The 23,384-nt window shown below is 39.0% G+C and overlaps 1 protein-coding gene across 6 annotated transcripts in view; it reads left to right on the plus strand.

The window, feature by feature from the left end:
- The window catches only part of GREB1L (GREB1 like retinoic acid receptor coactivator), a 128,629-nt gene that overhangs the window by 48,112 nt on the left and 57,133 nt on the right, over positions 1-23,384 (plus strand). For 2 of the 6 annotated variants that reach the window (XM_025147886.3, XM_025147885.3), the window contains 3 exons: positions 7,818-7,921; positions 21,683-21,854; positions 22,061-22,258. In XM_025147886.3, coding sequence (XP_025003654.1) covers positions 21,686-21,854; positions 22,061-22,258 — 367 coding nt within the window. In that variant the 5' untranslated portion in view covers positions 7,818-7,921; positions 21,683-21,685. Of the gene's footprint in view, positions 1-7,817; positions 7,922-14,953; positions 16,076-21,682; positions 21,855-22,060; positions 22,259-23,384 lie in introns of those variants that run through there. The other 4 variants (XM_046938202.1, XM_025147887.3, XM_046938201.1 and 1 more) reach the window with 3 other exon arrangements.

Raw genomic sequence — 23,384 nt, forward strand, 5'->3', positions numbered from 1 at the left:
TTTGGGCTTTATGGTGACTTCTCCAGGCTGTTTTTTCAGAGTACCCTCACCATGCTTCCCCCTGAGAAGAATCAATCAGCTGTGAATGCATATGCTTATGAAATCCTGTCCCTGCTGAATCTGGCAGCATAGTTGCTGTACCTCTGCAAAAGAAGGGTGGGAAGTTTCTCTGTGTGAAAGGAAGGCTGGATTCCTCGCGGTGTGCCAGATTTCTGCCTGTCCTGCAGCCCACAGGAGATGCACATCACACAGCTAGCAAGCCAGAATGTTCTGTGTTCCTTATAGATACTTCCTAACGTGACAGTTCACTCTCTAGGAAAGAAAGCAAAATATCTGAATTTCTTTTCAGCCTATGTAATTCTTCACTGTGTTCTGGGCAAGACAAAATTGTGGCAAATTTTCCGAGTTTAGCCTGAAAACTTTTCTTTCTCTAATATGTATATATCTGTACAGACCTCCATGCCTTGATTTTACAGTTCTTTTCCTAGTGATGGAAATAGTCCCGGATCCGTTTCAGGTTAAAAAGCCTCTGAATGGTCTCCTGATAAGGCATGTTGTAGTACGGTTCTTTCCTGTGATGAGAGTGAGCAAATGAGACGTGTATGTGTGCAACACAGGAACCTTCTCATGTGATGGCATGAGAATATTTGCAGCATGTGCCTTCCCTGCAGGCGGCTCTTACATACAGGTAGAACTAATAAATCATCTGTTCATCCTGCCTAACAAACGTGGCAGTCTTTCAATGGAAATCTGTACAGCAGATTGAAAAAGCACTATTAGATCTTGAAAAGGTCACAAGGATTCAAAGGCAGAGAGGCTCGTTTACCTCTTTGTATTGCATCAAGGAACGCGTTATTTCGGGAGCTTGTCTGTGCTGCTGCACTGCCTCTGCTTCATGGCTTCAGATGGCACTTGAAGCAGGAGCCGTTTTTATAACTACACGGTAAACTCAAGATGGCTTAATGGAAATGATTTCTTCATGTGTCAAAATGACCCCTTTGTTTCTCATTTTACCCTTTTGTTGCCTGCAGCTAATCTGCTTCTGGGTTATCAGATCCAAGCATCTTACAATGCTGACTCTAGCAGTGGTATTCAGCTGGAATGCCGCCTTTTGTTTACTGGTTTTACCAGGCCTCCAATGCTTTCTTTGGTCATCTGGTGTCTCCACTAATGTGATTTGCACTCCCAGGCTCTGCAGGTAGTCATGGGCTTTTATAAGGGAATTAGAGGAAGGCCTGCCACCCTGGTTGCTAATGAATCCACGGGGTATTTCTTGTTTATGTTTCGTTTTTTTCAGCATATTTTTTCTTTTTTTCTGTGTTGTGGGGGAGGAGGAGGGAACAAACTGTGAACTGTTTGTGTTCTTATGCAATTTTTCCCCTCTGCTCAAACTTCTGCTCTTTAAGTTGCTTTACTTGGCTCTGGTGGCATTCATATTTTAAGTGAAATTCCAAATCCCGTCCATCAGAATGTGCTTTTTATTTCGTTTTACTTTATTTTATTTCCAGGACTTATAAATAAAAATGAGTGGCTACACAAAATACTCAAAGCTTCCTTATTGCAACGAGAAACAGAAGCTGTTCCCTGTGCTGCTGAATGTAGCATTGAGAAAGAAAACTGCCTTCCTTCAAGAAAACTGTTTCAATTAGAATAGCAAATGTTGGCGTAAGTAGGGAAGTTGAAGTGCGTTATGAATTGTGCTGCAGCTGGAATTGTAAGTCTTGCAAGCACACCAGAGTTAGACGTGAGTTGAGAAACACCATCAGCACAGTCTGTTCGCTCTGAGCCAGTGAAGGGCATAGCTGACAGTGTCAAGTAAATATTCTGTTAGACTTTGCAAAAGCACGTAGATCTGAGATTTTTTTTACATATGAAATATATATATATGCATATATATATATATATAGTGAGAATAAATGCTTAAACATTTTGTACTTATTTTCTAAAGTAGAGGTGAGTTTCAGGCTCTGAGGAGTTAAGTTGGGAGGAATGTCAAATGCTGACTAAGTTGCCATTCAGTCTATATCCACAACCTCCTCCTTAACTATCCTTGTTGATCTGAGTGGGGACTAATAGAGTGATTAGGGGCTTTTGGATTAGGCCTACCATTTTGTTAGGGCCAGCATTTGGCTTGCACGAAAACAAGCACAATGTCAATGTTTTTCAAGCTTCCTGCTAGTCTAATTAAGACTGGCCCTACAGTGGCAGGATCTGCATGTTTTTTTATCTCTTTGTAAAATATTTTTGTTTTTGTTGTTTTAGAATGGAAGATACTGAATCTGTGATAAAAGCAAAAGGATTTTGGAAATAAATGGGCCCTTTTCAGAAGATAATAGTGAATCTGTTTATCCGAGCCTGAAGAATTTAGAGTGATAAGAGTTGTCTCGCTGATACGTGGCTTGCAGGGTTGAATCTTTAGGAGAGAGCTTTATAAACAGTAAAAGACACGGGCACGTTTCAGTGCCCTTCAGTGCTATTCTGTGGTGGCGATGCTTCAGAATTTATCTACGATGCTGGAGGAGGTTATATGTTTCATTGTTACATGCATGTATATTTATATTTTTAACACACAACCTGAACACTGGAGCATTAATGTCTGTTCAAAGAATTGCAGTAATGCTGACTTGATCTTTGTACTTCAGAAAATGTGTAGAAATTCAGGTTCAGGTTTTCCAATAATGGCCATATTAAGTGAGGGTATGTCGATAGAGTTTTACCAGGCTGACAGCAGTGCTGAAGGTGACCAAGAAGTTTGTGACCCATGAAATCTCTGTTTTCCTTCTATTGGTAACGTATCCTGAAGTACAGAGGACTGAAAAATGCATACTGTGTGACCCAACACACGGATTATGTACAAGTGGGAAAACTATTTTGAGCATTTTGCCAAAAATGTCTTTGAATCAAACAGATGTAAGGGGTAGGATTAAATTATATCCTTAAGCAAATGTTCTCTCAACACAAATTCAGTGAGGCAGAAGGTGATATTTGCAGACATGAACGAGGTCTGCTGTATTTTTATTCAGAACGATGATTTCAGATGCTTGGCCATTTTGTTGACTCAGCTTCACGTGCTGCGTATCAGCGAGCAGAAATCGAAGCATTCCTTTATTAATGTACTTGTGTCTGATGGAAGGAGGTAAGTGACAGTAAGGAAATGGGCAGCGTTATTTCTAAAAATGGTAAATCTTCCACGGCTCCTGAAAACGAGCTTACAGCATGCAGGCAGGCAGGCGGATTTTACAGCTCTGTCCAGAGCACAGAAGGAAGATAAATCATGGCCATCCCCCTCTCATTTTTGAAATGGTTCAACCCTGGGGTTTAGCTGAAGGACTTAAGGAGTTTTTGAAGTGCAAATAGACTGGTGAAGGGTAAACCTTTTCAGAGTTTCATTTAGATGGATTTTTTTTTTTTTCTATGTGAATTTCTGGCACCAGCTGAGATCTGGAAGGCCACAGGATTTTTTTGTTTTTGATCAATCAAGCAAACAGGACTTGCTATGGGGGTGTACATTCTCTGCATACATATTGATCCTATTGTGTTTAAAAGTAGTTAATTTAATCGGGGCTTTTTGAAACCTTCCTCCGTAAGACTTGCATTAATGGAGCTGTCATTTCAAGGTCATGTTTCAGTGTCAATAACTTAATGCTACTGGCAGTAGTAGCAATATTTCAGTTATTCTATGTTGATACTGAATTGTGTTTGAATTGGTTTTACAAAAATACTTAAAAAAATGCTCAGTCTCAACTGAAAAATGTTGTAAACATCAAATGAGACATTTTCAAAGCAGTCTGGTGTTACTAAATACATCAACACAAGTAGTTGTGTTACGCTTCATAACTGCTTAGGGCAGTGTCCTTGGCCTGATCTGTTGCATAGAAAGTTGGACTCCAAGAGCCCATTTTATACCTTGTCCTTTCTTGCAAGAGATTTATAAAGTCAGAGGCATTACTCAGAGCTCAGTACTGTAGTTTTGACCTTTTACCTTACTCTTGGTCTCGTTTATCTAAAAGATGGACTGCATATTAACTATAAACACTTCTCTCTACTGTGATCAATATTTGGAGTTACAACATGTAAAGATTGTCTCTGTGATAAGATATCTATTTGTGTATAGATTTTGTAGGGCAGCATATATTTTGCTACTTTTGGTCTATACTTGATGCCAAGACCTCAGAAGTATTCAGAATACGATTTCAGAGCCATGTGGACTAGTCAGGCTGGGTAGTGAAGTAGAAAGCAGAGTCTTTCGTGCAGCTTTTTCAGTCATGTCCCAGTACGATAGAGATTCCTACATTTAAGTTTCTCCCAACCGAGTGGGACGTTATCAAACCTTTTGGTGCAGGAATCACTCAGTGGCTCAGAGTGGGAGAGCAACTGTGAAGGTAGGATGCGCCTCTGTTGTTGGGATGCTTCCACAATTTCTGTTCAAAAAGGACCAGGTGTAGCTGATGTTATTTTTTATTTTTGCTGTTGATATGCAGAGACTAACTCAAGTCCTGTTAAAAAATATGGCTGCAGAAGTGTGTATTGCAGTTTTCCCCAGACCTTACATTAAACAGAAAGCTTTTGGTTAATAGACCCCCTATGCTTTGTTTTACAGCTCTAGCTTTTATGTCCATTAACCTTGTGTGCTGTCAATCTCATGTACTGTAATGATGGTTATTTCCTGTAGTGTTTGAAAACCGATCATGAGATGCTGTTTAAAGCTTTCCTGAGAGAGAAGGAGGTTTCTCTGCATGCCACTGCAGATGAAGGGATTCTCAGAATTTGTGGCATCACTTTTGCTAGCATGTCACTGGGAGATGCTAATATGCCCTCCTCTTTGTTGAGTAAGAGATTTACAGAACCACCCAGGACTGCTTCTGTCCCACTCAGAAGTGTGCTTGCACCAGCTGGATAAAAGACTCTGGGTGCATTTTGAAGCAGAGACTTTTGCTTCAATCTGACTAGACGTGTGAGTGTTAGCTGCAAAATATATCACTCTAATTTAAAAAAAAATGATAATAATTTAAATGATATGTGCTCAAATGTCAAAACAGACTTTGCAAATTACAGATTTGTCAAGCAGCTGTGATGTTGAAGTTGCATAACTCCCATTACACTATTTGTTCATCAAGTACACACTTGCTTGTACTGTGATTATGAATTCCTGTAGAACTTAACTGAGCAACAGCTGGTCTGTAGGACGTGTAGGTCTTAATGGAGCAATATTTGTGTTTTGAAGGAGAACATGTGTGCCAAGGGAATTGTTTCCAAATGACTTCTAAATTTTGTAGGAATTTTTCCACAGCTTTTATACCAAATACCTCTACTCTTTCATTTTGATCACAGGTAAATTTCACAGAATCCTTCCATGGGTTGCCAGGATAAAGAAAGTAAAAAAAAGGCCATCAATGCCACTAACTACAGCTGCAACAAAACACATACTCTTTTTGGCCTTTGATTGTGTCAGATTCCTTTTCTTTGCAATTGTTTTTCTTTTTTTTTCCACTTGAGAGAGGTTTATGGTGCCATGTCCTTCACGACGGCCCTGTCTTAGGGTTGAAGTTGTATTTCTCTCTGAGTTCCTAGAGGTGATGTTATCTTTTGTTCCCTTAGCAGCGTGGTCATTCCTAAGAGCATCTGTCACTTGGGGCATTGTAAGATGGATGAGTCTCAAGTGAACTGCTGGTTGAAGCAAATGGTGAAAATAAGAAAAGCTGAGGGGGCTGGGGTCTTCAGAAGGGACAGACAACAAGGAAGCTCTGTTAGAAATCAAAAGTAAGCCAGGCGGTAGTGGAAGGAAGAGCCAAGATGGATCACGTTACCATATCCCACAAGTCTTGGAAACTAAGACTGAGGACTGATATATGCTGAAGAGATCTGTCTTGGTGAAAATACCATAGGTTTTCTTCCTATTTGCAAATAAAGGAGGATACGAAGGATATGGTCTGAACATCGTGTGAGGAAATTGTATTTTTGCATCATGCTCTAAGGCTGAGACAAATCAATGCTGCTGTTAACCAGCAGAAGGGTTGCCAATTTTTTTGCATTTCTTCAATGGTATGTGAGAATCTTTCAATACCAAGTGGGTCTGTAACAACAGAAAACCAAAGCTGAGCTTATTAGTAGATTGGCTTCTGGAAAAACAGGAAACTTGAAATTCTTAGCAGTTTGGCTTTCAAAGGGCGCTTCATGTTTTAACCAGTTTCAGTACAGTATCTCTGATGCAGCCTAACTAACTAGTTCAGTTAGACATTGTAATGGAAAGAAAGCAGTGTAAAAAAAAAAAAAACCCACATCCCAAGTCCCCCCAAAACTGCCCCCAACAGGCTAACAAGTGAAGCCAGGGCTCCAAACCGAGCAGAGGTCTGTGTTTGCAAAAGCAGCTGGCTGCAAACAAAAGGCACAGCCCAGTGCGTGTCAAGGTTTGGGAAGAGTCTGGGAGGATCTCGACTTGAAAAATTATTTTGTCACACTATTGGCATTGGTCCATAAGGGGAAGCACTGGTTGAAAGGCGAAGAAATTAAGATGATTAGAAGCTTTAAAGCTTCACAAATGGTAGAGTATCTCTCTTCTCAATGGATGTAAATAATAGATGAAAGACTAAGGGTGACAACAAAGGATCAGGGCGTTTAAGAGAATGTGTGCAGCCTGAATAGCGGTCTGTGGCCTAGGGCCAAAGGTCTTAGCTTTGAGTGTAATTAGAAGAAAATACAAAAATGTCATTACTAGCAGGTGAAATGTTCAGCACGTGTCCGAAAAATAGCAATTTCAGACCCAGGAGCTGCTGGAATTGGATTACTGCCGTTCTGCGATCATTAAAGTCCTCGCAGAGTCCTCTGGTTTGGTCGGGAGCTGAGCGCGTTAACCTCATTGGCCATCTGTGGTAGATCCACTGCTGGCCTAGCAGGGATGTGGGGCACGAGTAGACCTGTGTATGTCTTCTCCCAGAACACAATCCCAAACAAAAACATTTCCTTGGTAAGAGGTAAAGGCTAAAGTTGCTTTCCTCAATAGTCTGATTTCTAAAAATAGGAGAAGGAAGAAGGTTAAAGCTATTTCATTTTGAATTTTAAAACCTGGGTTCTGTTCTTGGGTCTAAAGGTGTGGTAGCAGCTTTAAGCCTAAAATCCTATCAGTGAGCAAGAAGACAGATTCATTGAAATCTATTTGCAAAATATTAAGAAGTCAAACCAGCTTGTATGCCTAAAAGTCTCGTCAGAATCCCATTGATGATAACTTAATTTAATGCTTTTCCTCATGTTAATTACTGTTCTGCACAGCCCTAATTATTTTAGGAGGTACTGTTCTGCCCGCTACTTGCTCTACCATTGTTGTCATTCTTTTGGGTATTTCAGGTGTACTCTCTTTTATGAATTGTAATTTCTATTAGAAATTCTTCCATTTAAATACCTCTGTGGGATGTCAGATAGGAGAGAAATCAGCAAATTCTGACTTCATTTTGAAAACTGACCTCTAGTTCAGAATAGACAACCACCCACCCATTTAGTTGGCTTCTTTTTAAATGAGGAGTCAAATAATTCTACATTATCATTTCTTTTTGATGTTTCTGTAACAGTTAAATGTTTCATAATGATGAGATAGGTTCCTAATATTGCATATGGTGACTTATGCACCAAAAATGTACAGACATTGTGACAGACTCGGACTTTTCCTCTGGTAGAATGCACAGAAAAAAAAACAATGCAGCTTTAACCAAATATGCCCTGTACCAGGTGTGGATAGGCAGGTTTTGTTCAGTTGTTATAAAATACATGCTGGCACAAATCATTCTAATGTTTTTTTTTTTTTTTTCTCCCTTCTTATTTTTCAGGCGGTTAGGAGTTTTAAACAGTTTCAAAGCAAGACTTCACAATCTCTTAGCTGCATCCTTTAATCATGACTGCATTTCAGATAGGCTAAAAGGAATCTGAGAAGGTACTGTACTCCTCTTTCCTAATAGAGCAAATGTGGGATGTTTGTGTTTAACGTTTGAGCTTTCAGATACACTGACTAGATTTTAAGAATGCAGTAGACTGTAAATTTCTATTTTGTTTTGCTTTGATCATGTATTTATCTTAAGTTCTCCAGAGAGGTCTATTCTATGCTTCCATTTTTTCTTACATATCCACCATGAGGTCAACTTTGTTATTTAATGACAGTTCTTTTGAAGCTGTAACAATTTTCTTCTGATACTGTACTTAGAAGCGCTGCAAATACCTAATCTACTAGCTAAATATGAGTTTTATTCACTTGGAGAGTGGGTGTTTGTTTGTTTGTCCTCTCAAAGGGTTTAAAACAAATGGGAAGAAGAATGCAGATCTTTGTCATGATCAGGATAGATTTGTGCTTCCAACTGAGATTCTCACAAGTGTTTTTTTCTGACTTCTTAAAGAGGGAGGCTTGACTTAGTACGCAGTATTGGGCTTGCATAGTTTCTTGTTGCATTTAAATAGCCAGCGTACCCAGAAGGCTGAAGATGCTTTATGACCTCTTGCATCCCTGGGGCAAGGGCAGCGTGGAGGCCTACCAGAGCGAGGGGGTCATTGCCACCGCCTACGTCCCGAGTGGCCACCGCAGGGTCCCAAAACCTGCCTGCAGGAAGGTTTTACTTGGCAACATCTGGATCGTGGTAGAAGTCAGTAAGGGGGGAACCTCCAGCGTTTTGCTTCCCTGGGTGCCAGGAAGATGCAGCATTCGCCTCCTTGATGGGGGGGAGGCAGATTCTGTGGCCCTGAAGTTAGGCCTAAACAATTGCGGAGGTCAAAGGACAGCTGAGTGCGGTCAATGAGACACCCCGGGGTGTATTTTGTTACTTAGTAAAAGGAGCAGCATCCTAAAACCCTAAAGGCTTCTCTTGAAAATCTGTGTTGTGAAAAGGTTTTATGAGTCTGATGGCAAAAAGTGCTGATTTAGCTAAGGAATGCTTTCTTTTGTCTAAATGAAAGGCTAATCCTTACCAAATGTTGGCAGCTATTATAGCGTGGTCAATGCGGGTCTGAAAAGACAGTTAGAGTAGAAGTGTACTTTGGTATCCCAAACGTTTATCATTTTATTGGTTCTGTAACTGAAAAGGTTCCTGAACTTTCACCTTTTGATCCTAAATTTTATATGTCATAATCTGAAAGTACGAAGTAAAACCCATCAGTTAGAAATTAAAAGACTGTGTTTTAGGGAGCTGTCCTGCCCCAGTCACTCTGTGTCTCCTCAAAGATTTGCTTTAGATTATCAGGATACAGCCTCGTTTAAATTATAACTTTTTAATCTCCTAACACTTACTAATTGGTTGAAAATATGGGGGGTTTTTTGCTGCCCTTGAGCAATTTTTGCTGCTCATGTTGCAATGCTCACAATGAGTTTTAAAGGATAGTTTCTGAGTAATTAATTCCAATAATTTATTTAGCATTATCTTTCTTCAAATTGACAGATTATTAACACTTAACATTTGTCACAGAAACAGATAAGAAATCAATGTCAAGAGCCAAGACCTCGTAAGTAACAAGAAAGGAAATGCAATAGCAGCTGTCTTCGCAAGAAAGGTGGTGGGGGAAGGAGCTTGTATGTGGCTGAAAAGGTTTAGTGCTTTTTGTTTCCCTTTTGAAAGGGGGGTGGCCATGGGGCACAACCCAAGAGTCTCAGACTCCTTGGCCCTACTGTCTTACACAAACAGTTATTGTCAAATTAGGAAGAAAAAGATACTTGGGAGCTAGCAGTAGAGTTTTTATATTAACTAACATGGTGGTTCGTCAGGATCTTTAAAAGAACACCGTAAGAAGAGTGAAGAAGAATAAAGTGCATAATTTTCAACGGGGAAAAAAAACGAGCAAAGATGTTGACAAACAATTTTGTATTTGATTTTTCTTTTCCTTTTTATTTTTGGAAAGAAACTTGACTTCAAATTATGGCTCTCCAAAGAGCTTAATTTTTAAACTCTTTAAAAATGCTATTTACAGATGCTTTGATTTATTTCAAGGTTAAGGCACCTTTAAACAAATAAAGTTGTGAATGAATAAACCTACTAAAATACAAATCACCAATTAAACACAGAAGATATTTGTATAGCATTCAAGTTGCTACAAAACTGACACATATTCTGAATTTCTTTTGATAACCCCATCTAAAATCATCAGGAAATGGTAGCATGTGTGTTTGAGGGGTACACAAGGGAGTGGACAGATAGGGTAGGGATGGAAGGTCAAGCCTTAACTTTGACTTTCTAGGCCTTAGCTTAATTCTTTTGCAATAAGGCAATAACAGATGGAGAAAGAATTAGTGATTTATTTACCCATGAGATTGGACTAGCTTTTGCCGTAGGAACTTGATGGGATGTCTGTTCACAGCTTTATCTCTATAAATATGAAAATCACATTTTATATATGTATCTATATGAAATGAAGAGGTATTTAATATCAGCTTTATAATTAAAACACTTTGGGAAGTATATATGTGAGCTGGAAAACTTACTTTATGATCCTATAGTTTAGTTACTCAAGATATATAACATGGAAGTATGTGTATTTAAAATGTTTTCTTGTCTGCTGTTCTGTAGAGAATTGCTCTGTATCTTATTAAAATGCTTATCGGGTTTTTTTTTTCCCCAAAGAACATTTTAGCCCACAGTAAGTATTTTGCACATAGTATTTTTCTCTGACTGCTGCAAAAGTACAATATAAATACTGGGAGGGCTATTTTCTTCATACTGAATGTCAGTATTAACTGGAAATTTTATATAAGTGCCTTCAAGAGTACATAGAAACAGTAAATTTTTTGTGTTACTGACTCACTAAGCAATAATAGCAGCTTTGGGAATCAAAATTGACTCTGCTAGAGTGTTTATGTTGCAGGTAAATTAAGTCCAGCTTTTCTTTTTGGGAAAAAAAAAAACATGTAGAGAAGTGCATCTGATACCTCCAATAAATAATATATTTTAGTATCATTTTTTCTCCTTTGAGGACATAAAGACCCCATACACAATGTGTCAGAACAAGTAATGAATTGCATCACAGGACAAATATGAGCATTAGAATTATGAAACTTTTCTTCTCCTACTGGTTGTTAATATGTAATTATTGATTTTTGCATCTTTTAGGTAAAGATTAAGGTTTTTCTTTGTCAGATATAAATGGCGTTATATAAATGCCCAGAAATGGGTACATCCCACAAACACCTATTGGGGTTCCGAAGCATCTGGAAAAAGAAGCTACAGTGGCAGTTCTTCTGTTTAGATATATCCCTTTGAATGTCAAAACTGTTCTTTTCAGATACATCCCCTGGATATGATGGTGTTAATCTTTTGTTCTGTCGATGACTTGGTTGTGGAAATTTTCATTTTACTGAAAGGCTGGATGTTGCAGAAGGCCTAGCAGTGATGTGCATCTTTGATCTCAAACAGGGACTGCCTCTGGTAATTTCAGAGATGCTTGACAGAGCTTTGTTTATTTTACAGAAGAATTCATGGTATTCTGGGGAGGGGAGAAAGTAGTCAGCTTTGACACATGATAAACACATGTTTAAAAGGATAAACGCAGGTTAAAAAGGAAAAAGGACTCTACAAAACACTCCACAATTTGAAGTTCATTTCCACCAAGATTCTGTGTGAGATGTTTGTCTTTTTAATAGAAATTCTATCAGTGATATAAACAGTCTCAGCAGGTAGGCTGCAAAAAAATTCTGTACAATATTTAACTTAAGATTGTATGTTTAAGGTGATTGCTATGGTTTTGACCTATGTAGGGTTTTGTGTTTGTTCAGTGCTTGCTTTCTTAAGAGAAATGGCTGTGAAAGCAGCTTGCCTTATTATTTGTTTGCCTCTGCATCACTAGTTAAAAGAGGCTGCAGAAAAAAGATACTACATATGTCTCTCAACCTGTAGACAGCACGGGAGCTTCAGATTAGAAAAGAATCGCCTGCTCCTTTTTTAAAACACATTCTGAGTTCTCATGAGGAGAAATGGAACCATTCTGGCCTATTTGAAAACAAGAGTTTTGGAAGAGTTGCACAGGAATGTGCTCTGAGAGCTTCTAACGAACATTCTGACACAGCCTCTGCACAGCAGAAGAGAGGCTCCTTTCCACCTTTGTTGGTTCCTTTCTAGGAGTGATCATTTCCAACCCTCATAAAAGCAAGGATAATGCTTTTTTTTGGACTTGCTTTGTTTTCAGTCAGGGCGTTAGGGAGGAAAAGAGACTTTTTTTTTTAAAGAGGATTGTAACCAATAACCCATGTATGCATTTTTATACAAATGCTTTAGTGAAGGCAGTTTGATTTCTCAAGACATTATTTATTACTCCTTGATGTATTTTTACTTTTTGATCTAGAAATCTGTGTTGTGGGTTTGTTTAATAATCTGAGAGAGAGAAAGAAGCAAAACTTTGATAGTGCTTTTGGCAGGACTATACATTTTGTGGATGTAGATGTGGGAAACGGAACTCGTGAGGTTCTTGGCTGCTAAGTATCCCGGTTTGTGCCACATCACAGCCGTGCTCTGGCTGTGGAGCCCATCTGGTTTTCAGGGTGCTAACCCCAGCAGAAGAGTAATCTGAGGTGGCTTTCTGGTTGCGTATTTGAGAAACTGCCATGTGATGACTGCAGTTTTGCTGGCTTCAAGGGGTAAAAATGAGCTGCTTGCAGCAAAAGAAGGGATGAAGCATACAAAGTCCTCCTGCAGAGCTTCAGTTTTAGTCTTTTACAGCTGTCACAAATCAGAACAGGCATCAGATAAGATGAAGACTGGAAAAAGAAAGTATTCAGTAGATGTTCCTGAAGAATCAGGTTGTGTCTGTTTGGAAAGTTCCAGTGGCCAATGAAACCTGTATTACAATTATACTTTGTACTGGGTTTTTTTTATTTTTATTTTTTGTGTCAGTTAGTACATATTGTTGGAATTAAGAATATCTCTGCAAGATGAATAGAAATTATTTTCTATTGCTTGGCAGTACAAAATGTTCCTGGTTACATTTTATGATACACAGTACTAACGATCTAATTTATATGTTTTGCTAATTCACAGTGCAAAGCCCTACTCCAGAGTCATACTGAAAACAGTAGTACAGTGCTAAGCAGATGAATATGTACTGACAGAGCCGAGGACTTAAGGCAAACCAAGAAAACTGGTATAGAACATATGTGCAAAAAAGCCAAAAGTGTGAGTTAGGAACAAAGTGAATAAATGTAAAGGTTCAAAACAAGATGGATACTACTAGTTTCACATGGTGATTTTTGTTAGTCCAGTAGTGTTGAAGAGTTGATCACAAACTTTACTGATAAGGCCTTCAAATGATGTTTGGGGCTGTAGGGGGCTGTAGGTGAAGGGGCTGTAGGTGAAGCACTCAGCTTCTCACAGTCAGGCCAACTTCGCTTAATAGACCGTCACGAAGTCCATTTCGACTAGCAGTGCAAGTTGAAATGCCACCATTAATGCTTCATTTTATGTCATTGTACATCCCCTTTGAAACACTGGTAGCTTTCCCTTCCACTTTCTCAGAAACAACCTCTCAGGAAAAAAAAAATGTAATTCCTGAAACTAAAGAGCTTAGAAACAGTTATCAATACTAAAATTCTTGACAAATATGGATTTGTGTTTCTTTTTTACTTTTTTTACTTGGAAATGCATATCAAGACTCTTCACTGAGTTTCTAAGTCATGGAAATTTAAAAAATATATATTAAAATATATATGCTTATCTAAATGGGGTATTGTTAGACAGTGTTCCATTGTAGTAACCATTAAATCTGCATTAAAACTTTAAGTTAGCTAACTGATGTGACTGCGAAGATAAATACCTATACATACATGGATTAATGTAAACTATGTAAAAACGTCATGTCTGCAGTAGTTCTAATTAGTCTGCTTTACTTAGCAATCACTAAATGTATTTTAGCTAGTAGCTTACTATCAGAATATGTTTTGTCAGTGAATGCCTGTATATCTGTATGCATGAAAACTATGTATATATTAAAAAAAAAAAAATCAGTGAAGATCTTTAGGCCTGGAAACAGATACCAGTTTTGATTACATGATTTTGGGAACTTATTTGAGATCAGAGAAACATCTCAGTTTTCTACATCAGTTTCTATAGTTATTTAAATCATCCTTTTGTTAATTATGTAGATACTGCTCGTTCTTTAGTTTCATCTGCTGAGGTGTTAGTGGTGGTACCTCCAAGTTTTCAAACAGACAACTCTCCTGATTGTGCTAAGATGCAAAGTTTTGGGGAGCCTTAATTCATGTCTGCAACTAATTGCAAAATCAGAATTACACAGCCAAATATGCCTTGATCTTAGAGCTGAGATTAAGCACCATTACTGATTTAGTTGTATTGCACTGGCATTAATAATGTGGTTAATAGCCCTATTGATTTAAGGGAAAGGCCATAAATGGTGAAAGCTGAGTAGGACTGGGCTTGTTTTAAGGAGGAAGGATGAGATTTTCGGAAGTGCTCCTTGGTGATTTCCTTGTGCTGCCTCTGCAGTCAGTGTGAGCACATCCTTTGCTTTAAAGTGATGAACTCTTTCAACGTTACCAAAAATTAAAAATGAAAAGCTAGATTTTTATGATGGTATTTTCTTTTTTTCTGAAGGTTTTTCCATTTAAATAAAAGAGGAAAATGTACTCTTTTTATTGAAGGTACGTAGAAATGTTCAGTTCCCTGTGTACATGGTGGAAGATCTCAGTAGCATAAAAGGATTTGCTCCTTTCACAACTTCATTTTACAAGCCTTGGAAAACCTTCACAGTAACTTCTCTGCTAATTTCATAGAGTCATTTAATGGACGGAAAGAAGCCTTGCAGTCAGAATGGGTTAAATCAACGTAATTAGCTTCTGAAAGCTTCTGTTTCATGAAGACCATAAGTCTAGTTGTGTAAAGCTCAGGCTCCACTGTATAATCTTCTCATTCTCATATGGTTAGGTTATGTATTACTAAACTTTACTTTTATATTACTGGCAAATTAGTTTTTTATTAATTCTTCTACTCTTTTTTTGTCCTTACGTTCAAATTGGTTGTCTTCTTTCTGCACTCTTCAACAAACCTGTATTGAAGAACTTTCCATAAAACACCAAAGGAAAACATGAATCAATGGGGAAATAATTAAAAGGATTTAAATTATGTATCGTTATTTACTTATTTAAATTGTTATAAACATGAACTACAGTTTTTTTTTTATGGTTTCTAAGTAGGTTTGTTTTTCCACAGTAGTCCATCAGAGGGAAATGTTTGGGGAATTTGGTTGGGGGTGTATATGTGAACAATTGAGTGGGTGAGGATGTAAAAGAGGCAGTAAAAGTTTGTGTATGCACGCAGGTGGTGACAGGACATAGTGGTTATTTGTAGATGAGCATTTACATGCATAGGAGGTTCTTTGCGCATGAAGCCTAGTTGCGTGCTTATGGCAGCCATCAAAAGATGTTCCTTGTTTTAGAGCAGCCTGCTAGATGTTGTGGTTTTGCTCCATTAGTGTTCCAGTCTTTTTACAATACTTTCAGTAATTTTTCTGTGTAAGGGTAGGCATCCACTGCCTTAAATGCTTATAGCATAGTGTCATTTATTCACAGATACTAGCCCCTCATGATTATTGCGTATTGTGCAATCACTGTGGGTAAACTCGCATAAATTAAGTAGTCAAATGTTTTCTTTCATCTGTTTGTTGCATCTGTTTAGTGAGGAAATGGCATCAGAGGTAGTTTGGTACTTGCTCATTCCTTAAATCATCTCAAATCTCACGAGAGGAATGTGATCAGCATCTCCAGCTTTCCTGTTTGTGGCATGTGAGCTCAGACTACCTGGGATTCGGCGTCTGGTTTCTGAGCTGGAGCCATGGCCTGGAGGAAAGTAAATCCAGCCAAAGCTCTGTGTAGTTCAACTCACAAAGCCTCATGTGTGGGAATCTGGCCAAATGGTTTTCAGCTCCAGATGGGGCTAAGGAGGACCCACTGCTGTCAGTTTGACGTAGATCAACTCTAACCACACACAATGAACTTTGAAACAGTACTTGAAAACTTCAGACTTGCAAAAGATTACATCTGAAGATTCTGGGAAGGCTTTTGCAGAGCATTTGAAAGATGAAGGAAAACAGGATGTTGAGCAATAAACTGGTGAGCTCATAACTTACAACTACTGAATGACAATTTTGTAAAACTTGAGCTTAACTTTGAGAGACTTCTGTAACACAGCTCCTCACAATGTATTCTCAGTGTGATTGCAGCTGTAAACTCCTCTTGATGTGTGCTAAAAATGTTAGAAAGAATTAGAGGCATCCAGAGTTTTAAATAGGTGATTGAGTTTCGGATTTTATTTCTTGGTTATTTTCCCTTTTTGGCCTCAGTGCTGCATCACTGAGTTTTCTGAGTTTGGGTGCAAATTTTACCTTTAGCATGTTTATTATTTTGTGAGCTGTGCCTGAAGACTATGAGGATGTCTGATGCAGTCAGGCTATAGCAGCCATTTGGGATTTGCTTTCTGTTCTTGTTGTGGAATAGCTTTTTTATCTGCATCTGGTGAAGGAATTTTCCAAATCCCGTGTAATATGGTTCAATACTCCAAGTACAGAGAGATACTACTAAGTGGGTAAGAAGAAGAAAAACCTTGTTGGTAAAAGTATGTGTTCTTGGTCTTTCCCATTCTTTACTTGGATGTGGTAGTGAATATAGGAAGTTATCAATATTTTCTTCAAAGTAAATGAAAAATTGTAAGAGAGCCCCACTATAAACAGTTAATATAATCTAATCGTTCATTTTCTTTTTTTTTCTGGAAGGCTCTGTGAATTGTCTTGTCACTCACCAGATAAAATTGTAAACTCTTTTACAGTTGAGCTTGAATAACCCCAACACAGACAAAAGCAGGGTGAGAATCTCAGGATCTTGAAAGGACTGTGGGGGTAAAAGAGATCTTACAAAGGCTGTGAGATAAGGTACCTGTTAATGAGAACAGTCTTGCATTCTTGTATTGACTCCCATATTAAGTCTTTCCTACTTGTTGCTATGGTTGGTGCTGGTCATCATAGTCTACTTCTGTCATCATAGTCTACACTTTTAATTAACAAATATATTTGTTACTGGTGTTGTTAGCTGTCATCTTTTCTGCTTGTATGCATGCTTGTGATAGATCCCAATGATGCCCTAGTGGAAAAAATATGACTCCCAGAACATCAGTAAGGCTCATGTAAATAACAGAAAATGCTCAATGTACCTGGAGCAATCAGCTCCCAAATGATTTTACAGTATAAATAGATGCCTGCTTTCCCTTTGCCTAAGATGACCCTTCGAGATACAGAAGCTGTGCGGGGCCTGACAGTACCTTTGTCAAGAAGCTTGTTTTCCTTTCCTTTGAAGAGAAACTTTTCTGTGGGGTTAGGCCAGATCAAAAGTCAGATTATGTGTTTTGGAGAATACAATTACATCATTAGGTTAAACACAAAGTAAGGACTTGATAGAGCTGACTTAATGGAGGGTGTTTGCATCAGATTCATCATTCGCTATCAGGTAATTGTGAAATTGCTTTAAGCCATAACAACAACACTCACCCCCTCCCTCATCCTCCAGTTCAGTTCCTCTCCTTTAAAGTCTCTGGGGTCGTGACCCACCTGCAGGCCAGATATGTGCTATCTGGTGTACTGAATGATCTGATTATATTTTTACTCGTAAAGCCTTCAGCTCAATATGTAGATCTGCTCCAAAGAATTGCTGGGTAATGGTCTACTTTCCAAAGAAGTTCTACTTTTTTTTTTTTTTCTTTCTGTGTGGGAGGGGTATGTGCAGGACCAGAGTGATGTATTTTTCTGATTGAAATAAATTTGTAATGTTTGCAGTGCTCAGACACTGTCAGTCTGCTGGAGCTGTAAAGAAGCTAGACCCTGCTTCTTCTGGAACATGCAGTGTGCTATCTGTGCACGGATCTCTTGACTGTACAGAACTAGGTTATTTGCTTGAATTGATGCAACTTTATTGGAAATTCAGCCTCTGTGGTTGAAAGAAGCATTCAAATTTATCTGTGTCCTCTTCTGCAGTGCTAAAATCATCTTTGAAATCTTTAGTTACTTCCAATTCTGTCTGCCTTTACGGAGTCACCTGTCAGTCCTAGTTTTGTTTTCTACAGTGAACACCTATAGTTAATTTCTGACCAAAACTTACTGCATTAGTACCCCAATTCAAGCTGCAGAGTAGCTCTCTAACTCCAGCAAATGCCCCTTAATCCTCCAGCTCAGTGTTGGCTACTGCAAAGAAGGCGTGAAGTAGTCTCAGTAAATCTGCTTTGAAGCAGCACAGCAGTAGTGGGGATGCTCAGGATGTGTAGGGTAGGAGTCATGATGACTTAGTGTCAGGATCTTTACAGAGAAGCAGCCTCAGAGTGATAGAGTTGGGAGGTGCAGGTTGTCTGAATGTCAGGAAGTTCTCCTCTTAGTTTTCGCTGCAGATTCCATTTTGAAGTTGTTCCATTTTAATTGTCTTGTGTCTCTCAATAGTGGTTGAAGGGCATGGACTAAAAATTGCCTGACTAGAGTGGCAAAGTTGGTGAAATAGAAGGGATATACTTCCTTGGCAGAGTAATGAGAAAGTGTAGAGGAAAATCTTACTACACATACATACTCAGCATATTACACATAATAACGCTCTGCACATTACAGTTTGAAACAACTAAGGATAGACTGGGCTACAGACTTCTGCAAAGATTTGAAAACAAAAGGTAATTTCTAAATCATGGTATCCAGTGGTCTGAGTTAATAAGGGCTGAAATCTAGGAATTTAACCAGGTCTGTACTAAACTAGCTGCAGCTGGTGTGCATGGAAAGAATAATGTGCCCCCAGATTAAAACCTCTTGCACATTAGAGAGCCCTGAGTGTGCTCAAATAGTCCAACCTTGGTTGTTTTTTTAATTATTTTTTTTTTTAAAAAAAACCAATGTGGAAATGTAGGGTAAACATCATTTTGATAACTTTTTTTTAATCAAGGTCATTAATTCGTTTGTGTTAAATCACTAATTTGGGTCAAATTTTAATGCAGAGACAGCAGCAGGTACGTGTCCTAATGATGGAAATACGTGTTGCTCCTTTTTCTCTCCCTTCCAATTCCACCTCTTTATTTTTCCCCCAGGTTAAAGCAGATGATGCTATGCTGCAGCTTTGCTGCTATTTGCTGACTGTGTGCTGACTGCAAGCCCCCTACCATTGACACAGTCAGGAGGAAAATGAAATGCTTCCTAATTGCGCCAGGCACTCAGGGTAGATTCAAAAACAGAAACACAAAGGCAGTAATGCCCTGAATCAGTGCCCTTGGCTTTTGGTTGGCTGGATCAGAAGAGTGGATGTGAGAGCTGTGTGCTGTGGGAAGGCCTCTCCAGCCCTCTCCCTTGCAGAGGGGAAGCCTCCTTCTCCTCCTGCCCCTGCACTCCCTAGCTCCCTTGAACTCCCTGTGAGGCCCAGCTGCCCTAATGGCCTGGGGCAGCGTTAGGACATCAGCTGCCCAGCTCTGGCTTGCTGGCACTGGGCTCCCTGGGGCCTAGCTTCCCCTGCTGCAGCCAGGCCTGTGCCTTGCTGCTGCTCCCTCCCCCCACCCCCCCAGGTGCCTCACCGTTCTCCCTCCAGTCTTGAGAGGAGCCTTCCTCTTGCTCCACTGCTCCATTTTGTGCCTCAAGGAGACCAATTCCTGAGCCTCCCTCTACTGGATGTTTCCAAGGTCCTTGTATTCTTGCTTTGTTTTCTCACAGCAAGCTGGAAGGGTCCTCCAGTAATGTTAACCCATCATTTCAAATTAATCCATGACAGTTGTCCTCCACAGGCAGGTCTCTCTTCATAGATCCCACGAAGAAAAATTAAATTAAAAATACACTTTTGCGTTCAAGCATATGGTATTTTATTAATATTTTCTCACAAAAAAAAAGGCATAAACAACATACATCACATAGATTATGGAGAAAACAGAGTACGAAGAGACTTCAGATAGACAATGCCCTGTGAGAAGTGGAAATTGTTTTTTATTATTAAATGTTGGTTCACTTTTATTATGGTACTGTATGTTTATACACACTCCCCGATGTTTTTGAATTTAATGAAAGCTTAGGAAAAAAAATAATTGTTTATCTTTGTATTGTCTCCATTTTGGGTAAGGAACTGCTGTTGTCCCCAGATTTGTTAGAAGGTTCAGGTTGGATGTCAGGAGAAATTTCTTCTCAGAAAGAGTGGTGCTGCAGTGGCACAGGCTGCCCAGGGAGGTGATGCAGTCACTGCCCCTGGAGGTGTTTAAGATATGTGTGGATGTGGCACTGAGTGACATGGTCAGTGGCAATGGTGGGGATGGGCTGATGGTTGGACTAGGTGATCTCAGTGGTCTTTCCAACCTTAATGATTCTGTGTGGAATTGTACAAAGTCTGAGCAGCTAACTGTGCCTCTCATCTACCTGAGGTGAGTAATTAGATAAACTTCATCTCTGAGTCTTATGGTAGGACAGGAATATTTTTCTATGCCGGGAGCTCTGAAACACTACTGTAAGCAGCTATCGTTGTTGTGCTTTCACAGATGATGCTGAAAACCATGAGCAACCCAGTAATCAACCAGGGATAGAATTGTAGATTTTCTAAATGCCTACTTACCTTCTTGGCTGAGGTCTTCTTCTGGTCATGGGACTAGGTGACATCTAGTGAAGGAAAGTACAAAGACAATATTGTAAGTGTTTGTACTTTCTACTGTTGATTTAACAGAGGAAAAGTAACCTCTGTTGAAATAAAATTCTCCGAAAATGCAGTCTTGTATTTTGAACAGTAGAAAGTGTTACATCTTAATTTTTTTTTGGAGTAAATGTTACATGGCATGATGACCCAGCAAAGTGGAAAATTTTGTGTTTCATTGAGTCTGCCCTAGCTAGTTGTAAACCTTTCCACGGCCATCCTATTACTAGATGCTTACTATATCCTAATGCTGAGGGAACAAATATAAGTGGCTGTAGGGTAAATAATGTTGCTCAAGAAGTGATGATCTAAGGGTCTATTTGTGCTTAATATTTCATAAAGTTCATAAATTAGTCATTGTTATAAACATAAATGTTAACTGTCAAAATAGACATTTAGAAGGTTGTTATCATTGTAGCAATGTAAAGCATAATTTAAAATAAAAATACTTCACAGCATTTGCAGAAGACTCTTAAAAGACAGAGAGCTGACTTCCACACAATTTCAGTTAATATCAGCAAAAGCAAAATGTCAAGTTATTAGATGTCTATATAAGATGATGATGATGATGATGATTATTGTAAATGATGGCTTACTCCCAAGTTAAATAATGTAAAAGTAGTTCAGTAACTAGTGATGAAGTCAGACTTGATATTCTTCAATTTTCTGTGTTGTGTTCACTTCTATGGTCTATTTTGAAAATCCTAAAAATGACAATAATGACTTTTCTCTCCTTCCCTCTCCCTCCCACCCCACCCCCCAGCAAAATTCTACACCAGAGGGGTTCTTGAGTTTGCTGAGAAGGAAATGTATGTGCAAAACACAAAGCAGTTGTGCTAAAACCTGTAACTGAAGCAAGAGTATGCGTGCTGTACCAAATATTTAGAGAAACATAGTGCTAGTTGGAGCAAAGTATTATTACTAACTTGACGTCCCTGCCAATGTCTGTCATGGTGGATATTAAAAAGACGTCACCTGTCATTTGTAAAAGATCTGTGTATGCACCTTGCCTTGTATCAACCATTTTCTTTGCATTTTTAGATCATGGGGAATTCATACGCGGGGCAACTAAAATCTGCTCGTTTTGAAGAAGCTCTTCATAACTCCATAGAAGCTTCTCTGAGATGTAGCAGTGTTGTCCCACGGCCGATCTTCTCACAACTGTACCTGGATCCTGACCAGCCACCTTTCTTGCCGGAAGGTAACCATGAAAGTATGGCACATTTCAATTGTTGTTTTTCTGAGAAAAGGGTGGGATGCATTTCATTAAATAACAAAAAGCTGTGTTGCTGTTCATTGTGTGACATAAAATCTGAATTTCAGGTCTTGCTGAAGAGAGAGAATAGTATATTGTTTTTTTGAAAGGGGGTAGTCACAAATACTGATGACAATTTTATTTTGTATTTTATTCTTGCTCAGATGTGAAGCCAAAGGTGGAAGAGTTGGATAAAGAGTTAGTACATCGCTATTCGCAAAATGGAAATTTGGACTTTTCTACTAACCAAACTGTTAATGAAATGGAAGATGAAGAGGAGGATGAAGACATGTCAGATTCAAGCAGTCCACCAATCCCATATTCACAAAAACCTGCCCCGGAAGGGTCTTGCACTACTGATGGTTGGTGTACTTTCTTTTACCTGTGAGATCTTTAAAAGCAGTGCTTGGTATAATGGATCATCTCTGAACTTAGAAATAATTGAGCAGGGAGGTCTCAAATTAACTGTTCATAGTCAAAGCCCTAGATCTAAGATAGCATAGTCAGAGGACTTTTTTTTTAGGACATAAAATGAAATGTGTTACTTGAAAACAGTTCCTAAGATTTATCGTGGCACTTTATTAGTTTCTGAAAGTCCCTTGTTTTCTTTACTCATCACTGATTTACTGTCCACAAAGAAGTTACTTGAGTCAACATTGACATGGCTTGTTCCCAGTCCATCCCTAAAACCTTGGCTGAGTGCTTAGACATCGAGGTGTGTCAGAAACTTTGGCAAAACCAGATGTTGCTGCTTCCATGGGCAGAAGAAAGTTGGAGGGAGAACATGGGAAAGAGACTTGGTGTTTGTTCTGCTACTAGGAGGGTAAGAGGGATGTTAGTGGAAGCTTGTCTGTTTTCTCTTCCCACCTGCCCACTTGCCATTGGTTGCTTACCTTGAGCGATCCTGATTGTTGTTCAAGGTGATAAAAATTGCTGACAGTACTATTTTTGTTTTCTTTTAAACATGTGAAAGAAAGGGACAGAACATTATGAATATGCCTGTTGGACTTCTGTTTTACTTTTTTCTTTCTAAATGTAATTCATTTAAGCATTTACCTTCCATGACAATGTACCTCTAGTTCCCTTTAATACAAATAATGGAAAGACTGGCTGCTATGGGAAGTTCTTTGGAAGGCTCTTTGCTTACCAGAACAAGAGCTGAAATGGCATCTAAATATATTAAAGATTAAGCACTAAGAAGGAAGAAGATAAAGTCATGCCAGCAGGACACTGTAGTTAGAAGTGTGATGAGAGAGGCAACTGAATTGAGCAACGAGGCTGGTGAGGTATCTGGCACACAGGCCTTATGAGAATGGTTGAGGGAATTGGGTTTGTTCATTCTGGAGAAGAGGAGGCTCATGGGAGACCTCATTACTCTGTACAACTGCCTGAAAGGAGGCTGTGGCCAGGTGGAGGTTGGCCTCTTCTCCTGTGTAACTAGCAATAGAAACAGAGGGAATGGCCTCAAGTTGCACCAAGGAAAGTTCA

Source organism: Gallus gallus, chromosome 2, assembly GCF_016699485.2.
Source record: "Gallus gallus isolate bGalGal1 chromosome 2, bGalGal1.mat.broiler.GRCg7b, whole genome shotgun sequence".
NCBI lineage: Eukaryota > Metazoa > Chordata > Aves > Galliformes > Phasianidae > Gallus > Gallus gallus.